The following is a 7,305-nucleotide window of genomic DNA, read 5'->3' on the forward strand; positions in this document are numbered from 1 at the left end:
GGGCGGCGCGCCACTCGGGCACCGGGCTCGCTCGGAGCCAGCAGCCGCGAGCCCGCCGGCCGAGACATGGGCTGCGACGGTCGCGTGTCGGGGCTGCTCCGCCGCCACCTGCAGCCCACACTCACCTACTGGAGCGTCTTCTTCAGCTTCGGCCTGTGCATCGCCTTCCTGGGGCCCACGCTGCTGGACCTGCGCTGCCAGACGCACAGCTCGCTGCCCCAGATCTCCTGGGTCTTCTTCTCGCAGCAGCTCTGCCTCCTGCTGGGCAGCGCCCTCGGGGGCGTCTTCAAGAGGACGTGAGTGTGCCCGCTTGCACGCCCCCTGCGGACCCTCCCCACGCCTCCGCGTCGCTGCCCTCACCCCCATCCCCGGGCCCGGTGAGGGGCTGCTGGCTCTCCCCCTGCCTCCCGGGGGAGGGGGGCGGCTTTCCAGCTTGGCCAGCTGTGCTCCGCCTCAGCCCCAGGGCCCCTCCGCCCCCACCCCAGGTCTCCCCGGAAAACTCTCTCCAGGGACTGAAGGTGACTCCTGGATCCTTTATTTGTCTTCATTCAAATCCCCACCCCCAGCGTGCCTAACCAGTCCAGGCTCCCTACCCCCCCCATCCCCCAGCCTGTGGGTAGAGGAGTGGGGAGCTCTGCGTCGGTGGGGAGGGGGGACCCCCTCTTGTGCAGTTCCTTTGAGGTTGGTGGTAGCCCCAGCCACCAGGGGCGGAAATTGGCAATGAGGTGGAAAGACATTGCCAGCTCAGAGGCAGTGCCAGGTGCCCAGGCTGGCGAGTGGTTTGACCAGGCGCCCATGAGTGGCTCCGCGCAAAGTTAACTCCACATCAATTGGCACAGGTTGTCCCTTTGCTCAGGTGGCCATGGAGCTGGTGGCTCCGGAAGGAGCCAGATCACCGTTCCTGCACCAGCCCCCGGAGGCAGAGCCTTGGGCCTCTGAGCCAGCCCGGGAGGTGCTTAGCCTCTCACCACAGCTTGGTATGGGACCTTCCTTCCTCAGTGCCTTCCCTTGCTGCTCTTCTGCCTGGGCAGAGCTCTGGACTCCTTCTGGTATGGCCCCCACTTGCTGCCCTTTTGGATACCCTGCAGAGCATCATTTTCCTGGCTAATTGGCAGGATCACCTCCCAGGGATCTTCTGGGAAAGGATCAGCCTTCGCTGTCCTATGAAGGCCAGGCTAGCATGGATGAATTACCCTCCAGAGGCTACTGGGTCATGACCCTAAATCCTGGCTCTGGCTGAGTTCTTTTCCCTGGCTGCAGGGACTCAAGCCAGCAGGTTGGCTGAGGAGGCTCAGCTCAGCTCAAGCTCAGCAAAGTTGGGCTATCCCAAAGACCTCCAGAAGGGCCAGTCCAGGCCAGAGGGCTAACTGACCCTGGGGTCCACATCTTCCTGGAGGTGTGCAGGAGGTGGTGTCCTGTGCAGGTAGACCCCAGATTACCAAACTTAAACTGTTAGGGAATAGTCACCATCACCACCCCATTTCTACCAAAGCCCTCTTAAAAATGGAAGAATTCTCTTCAGAAGCAGTTTGAGCCTTGCTTATATGCAGCAGCTGCATGGTCTAGCATTTGCTTACCATGCACAAGGCCTTGCAAAGGAAGTCTCCAGGTACCTGCCAGTGTTTTTGTGAGTTTGGTGTAGGATCAGGTGTACAGGAGATTCAGAACATCTTCAGAAAAAGCTCAAGCTCATTCTGCCTAGACATTTAATCAGAAATGAAGCAGAGTATCTCTAAATACCAGTGGGTGGTTGTTGTTGTTTGTTGTTATTGATTTAGTGTTTGTGTTTGCTGTGCTGGGAATGGAACCCAGGGCCTCAATGCATGGCTCTGCCATTGTATCACATCTCCCCCCATTCTCCGAGGTGTTTATTGCCTTGTACTTTGGTATTTTGACTTACAATGTCTTACCTACTTTTTAGGAACATGTGTAATGTAAGAGCAGGCAGGAGAATAAGGATAATTGTAAGTGACAGGTTTGCAGGTTTGTTGGTCTGAAATGAGCAAGGTACACACCAGCTGGGCCATCTCTTCCTGGCTACCTTTGTGCCCTTGTTCCCCCACTGGAACTCTGATCAGGGAGCAGAGAGGGTCCTGAACAAGGAAAGTGACTCACAGTAAAGACAAAGGCAATAGTAACAGTATGAACAAACTTCCCTGTGCATTGCTGTGTCCTGAGCACTGTTTATTCTATTTTGTTTGTATTAGCATATATTAGTTGTAGAAAGGAGTTCATCGTGGGCACTCTGCTTAGTACTGGATTTGTATCAACCTGGTTCATCTTTACCACAGTCTTGCAGACTAATACTCTTGTCTCCAGTTTACCCATAAAGCTGAAACACAGAGGCTAGGAAGTACAGCCCGGTGTGATGGTACCTGCCTAACATCTCAGCATTGGGAGACAACAGGAGGATTATGAGTTTCAGGCCAACCTGGGCTACATAGGAAGACCCAGTCTCAAAATACAAAATAGAAACAAGAACAACAAAAACTCCTGCCTGTAATCCTAGCTACGTAGGAAACAGCATAAATCTGAGGATAACAGTTCAAAGCTAGCCAAGGCAGGAAAGTCCATGAGACTTCAAGTGGAGCTGTGGCTCAAATGGTAGAGCAGCATCCATGAGCAAAAAAGCTAAAAGACAGCATGCAGGCTTTGAGTTCAATCCCACGTACTGGCACAAATAAACAAAAGCCTCATGGGAAGGCAGGTGGTTCAGGTTTAAATTCTGAACCTTAGTCCTTCCACCCCCCACCCCCCAATAAAATGTCATCACCAAGAACTCTTTCCTTCTGTAAAGAGCAAAGCACACTGCCAGTGGAAATGGAGAATGGCAGGGGTGATCCTGAGCAGAGGCAATAGTCTCACCCCTGAGCAAACTCCTGGCACTTCAGGCCATTTCCCCCTCCCCCGCCACACACACACACACTGGGGACAGTGCCTCAGCCCTGACACCTGCTCTAAAGCTCGAGGCAATCCTAAGGTCCTGCAAGGAAGTGCTTTTCAGCTTAAGTGATTACCAGCCAGTGTGTCAGGCTGGCGCTGGGAAGTGGGGGGATTGCTTTAACAAATCTCTTCGAGGGCCAGCTGTTGCGAGGGTGTGGGGGAGAGTGAGTGACGAATGACACATGGGAGAGCCGCACCTCTTTCTCTAGGGCCTGCCTACTACTTAGTCCAGATGATGGGGCTTCTAGACGCCTCCATCGGGTGGGCAGGCATTGGAGGGACAGCAAATGGAGAGCTGGACCCAGGGCAGAACTGCTCAGAGATACACCAGCCTCCCCCCCATCTCCCCTCATTCTCTTCTTTTCTTCCCCTCTCTCTCCCTCCCCCTCCTCCTCCCTTCTCCTCCCCCTCCCCCTTCTCCTCCTCCCCCTCTCTCTCACTGGCTCTGAGGCTTCTAGCAGAGACCAAGACTTGACCATGGCCACCACATGTATGGTCAAGGGAAAGGGAAGGGGCAGTGTACCAGTCAGACAGAAGAATATGAGCAAGACCTTAAGACCAGGAAATCTTTCAGCAAAGAGAAGCAAAATCCACCTGGTTGGCAGGGTGACTAGGTAGTGTGCTCTGTGGGGCGGGAATAGGGAAGGGGTATTTAGATAAAAGGTTAGAGGGTTTTTGGTTGTACTTCCTGGTCTCTTGGGACCTGTCTAACCACCTTGGGCAGCATCTCCGAGGAATCAGGGTAGAGAGGGGACAGCAGCGTTTCCCCAGCCTCCCTTTGGCCTCCTCTCTGTACACATTGGCCATATCCTTGCCATATTGGACTTCCCTTTCTTTTCTTTTTCTTAAATTCTTTCTAATCTTCAAGTCCCATCTCACTAGCCCCAACTAAGGGAAGTGCCTTGTAGCAAACCCAGTGTTCCTAGCCTATTTGTCAAGGTACTCTCAGACCTGCCCCACAAGTTACACTCCCTTACCCCTCAAAGCCCCATAATGCCCAGCGAACACAAGCTATTTCTTCTCCTTGAGCTTGGCTCTGATTGGCCTTCCTCCTAGAAATCCTCTGCCTGTACCATCAGGAGCCTGCTCACCCTGCAGCAGGCCACAGACCCATGCCACCCCTTCCTGGGCATCCAGAACCAGTTATGGCTCTTGCTTTAAAACTCAGCTAGGTGGTGGTGGCTTATGCCTGTAAATCCTAGTTACTCAGGAGACTGAGATCTGAGGACTGCAGTTTAAAACCGGGCTGGGCAGGAAAGTTTATTACACTCTTATTTCCAACAAACTACTCAGAAAAAGCCAGAAGTGGTACTGTGGTTCAAGTGGTAGGGTGTTAGCCTTGAGCAAAAGAAGCTCAAGGACATCATCTAGGCCTTAAGTTCAAACTCCAGGACCAACACATACACACACACACACACACACACACACACAGTCTCAACATGAAGTTAACACACACACACACACACACACACACACACACACACAGTCTCAACATGAAATTACCATGAGAACCAGAAAATCTACTTTTAAGTGATTTCCAAGAGAAGTTAAAAAAAATTTGCCCAATTTTACACGATTTCGTACTGAGATTTTATATATAAAGTATAAAATGTTTCCCTAAAAAAAAAACATTTGCCCACACAAAAATGTGTACATAAACATTCACAGCACTGTTACTAGCAGTAATCAAAAATTGAAACAGCCAGTCTCTCTGATATTTCTAGCTACTCAGAAGGCTGAGATCTGAGGATCATAGTTTATTGTCAGCTCAAGCAGGAAAGTCCATGAGACTCTTATGTCTAATTAATCAGCAACAAGCTGGAAGTGGAGCTATGGCTCAAATGATAGAGCTAGCTTTGAGGAGAAAAGCTAAGAGAAAGCAAAAGGCCCTGAGTTCAAGCCTTAGTACCCTCCCACCCCACCCCATCCTGCAAATGGAAACAACCTCAATATTTGTGATCAAAAGGGTGGGAAAATGGTTTATGTATATAATAACATATTGTATCATCTAGGCATTGTGCTAAGAGAACAGATCATTCACAAAAAAACTACATATCTAGAGTTCCATTTACATGACATAGCCAGCCTACGGGTATCTGTAGTCACAGAAAGTGGACTAGTGGTTGTTTAAGGCTGGAGGAGACTGGAGGTGCTAGAGGAATACCTATGAACAGATACAGGGTTTCTTTCTGAGGAGGAAGAAGAAGGAGGAGGAGGAGGAAAAGAAGAATAATATGTGGGCTGGGAAGGGGGCTCAGTGGTAGAGTGCTTGCCTTGCATGCATGAGGCCCTGGGTTCGATTCTTCAACATCACATAAGCAGAAAAAGCCAGAAGTGGTGCTGTGGCTCAAGTGGTAGAGTGCTAGCCTTGAGCTGAAGAGCTGAGGGACAGCTCCCAGGCCCAGAGTTCAAGCCCCATGACCAATTAAAAAAAAGAAGAATTTGCTAGACAAAGTCATTGAACCATATATTTAGCGAGGTGATTTTTTTTCTTTTATGCTACACAAATATTTATGAATTTTATGCTACACAAATCAATTTGGGTGTTTTTTTTTGTTGTTTGTTTGCTTTGTTTTTGATGGTATGGGAGTTTGAACTCAGAACCTTGCTCTTGCTAATCAAGTGCTCTATCAGTGAGCCACGCCTCCAATCCTGTTTTATACTGGTTATTTTTGAGGCTTCATTCCTGCCCAGGAATGCACCTGAACCACATAATCCTCTTATTGGTTTGCTTCCTGCCCAGGTGAGATGACAGACACTCACCACCACACCCGGCTTCTTCTGTTGAGAGGGAATCTCATGAACTGTTCTGCCCTGGCTGCTCTATAATTTCCACCCTCCTCATCTCAGCCTCCAACGAGCTAGGATTTACAGTGGAGCTTTTTTGTTTGTTTTTTGTTGGTCATGGGGCTTAAACTCAGGCCCTAGGTGCTGTCCCTGAGCTCTTTTTCTTCAAGACTAACACTCCAGCACTTTGAGAGTCTCACGAACTTTCCTGCCCAGGCTGGCTTTGAACTGCGGCAATCCTCAGCTCTCAGCCTCCTGGGTTGCTAGGATTACCACACCTGGCTATAGTGTGTTGTTGTTGTTATTCTTTTCAATTTAAAAACTTTTCCAATCAATTAATTAATTTGCGCATTCAACAAATGTCTCTTAAGCCAGACTTTGTTTTAGGACAGATAATGTCAAGACCCCTGTTGTCCTAGAGCTCATGTTCTAGAGAGGAATATTAGATTGATCAGAAGAAGGAAATGAAGCAGAGCAGGAATGGAGAATGCCAGGGTTGAGACCGGAACTTCTTTACCTTGGTGCTCAGGGACGGTCTTTCTGGGGAGGTGACATTAGAGCTGATTGCTGAGTGACAGGAAAGAGCCAGACCTGGGAAGAATGGGAGATGTTTTATGCAGACAGCCGGCAGGTTAAAGTCTAAGGTGCATACACTTCCCCCAGTTCAAGATTCAGGGTGGTCCTGCTTTAGATTGGGACCTCCCCCAAAGATGGGCTGGTTTGCCCCTCCCCTGGATCCCCCATGATTTAGCTCAAGCCTCTGAACGAGCTGAGAGGTTTGTAAATGGCTTCAGATAGGACCACCTACCACCTCCCCTGGGATGCCCTGTGTCCAGAACCCCATGCCATTCATTCAAGACTTTGCATGCCCCTTTGAGTTGGAGAGGGGCAGCCCTCACCATCTCCCTTCTGCTGTCTGTCTTGGTCCTCAAAGGAGGTGAGGGACAAGGGGTCCTAAGACTCCCCCCTGTGACCAAGAAGCTCCTGAGCTGGACCATGAGGATGTCTCAGCCACCAGACCCGCAGCCAGTCCTGGTAGTATGGGGCTGGGCTTCAGTGGCCTTCTTCCCAATGAAGAGCTGCAGAGCAGTGGGCCTTCCCACCACCTGCCCTTTTCACCACACTTGGAAGCAGGACAGGGGCCCAAGGCAGGGCCAGGTCGAGGTGTGACTTGGGCACATGACCACTTGGGTAAGGCAGATCGCCAAGGTGAACCAGGGTCAGCAGTGAGTTCAAGGGTACAGAGTTGCCCGGCGGGGAACTCCAACAGGCACAGCCAGGCTGCAAGAGGGAGGACCCCGCTCTCGCCCTTCCCCTCCCCCATCTGCCCCTCTACAAAGAGACATTAATAAGTAACTTGGCCATTTCTCAGGCATCTTGACATAGGTTTCCTAGGCCTGGGGGAAGGAGACTTCTCTTGTAATTGGCCCAAATAAACAGTGTGTGTATGTGGGGGTGGGGGGGGACAATGGTGTACTTTCTTTGCCTTTGCCTATATTGGGAGTCAAGACTCAGGTCTCAACTCAATTAATTCATTCTTTCTTTTTCTTTCCTCCTCCTCCTCCTCCTCCTCCT

General features: G+C 50.6%; 1 protein-coding gene across 1 annotated transcript in view; it reads left to right on the forward strand.

The window, feature by feature from the left end:
* Positions 1–46: 46 nt before the first annotated feature.
* Positions 47–7,305, forward strand: part of Mfsd4 (major facilitator superfamily domain containing 4) — a 26,145-nt gene continuing 18,886 nt past the window's right edge. Inside the window, exon 1 of the mRNA XM_013017266.1 lies at positions 47–296. Coding sequence (XP_012872720.1) covers positions 67–296 — 230 coding nt within the window. The 5' untranslated portion in view covers positions 47–66. The remainder of the gene's footprint in view (positions 297–7,305) is intronic.

The sequence above is a fragment of the Dipodomys ordii genome, unplaced genomic scaffold, assembly GCF_000151885.1.
Source record: "Dipodomys ordii isolate 6190 unplaced genomic scaffold, Dord_2.0 Scaffold35, whole genome shotgun sequence".
NCBI classification, from domain to species: Eukaryota; Metazoa; Chordata; class Mammalia; order Rodentia; family Heteromyidae; genus Dipodomys; species Dipodomys ordii.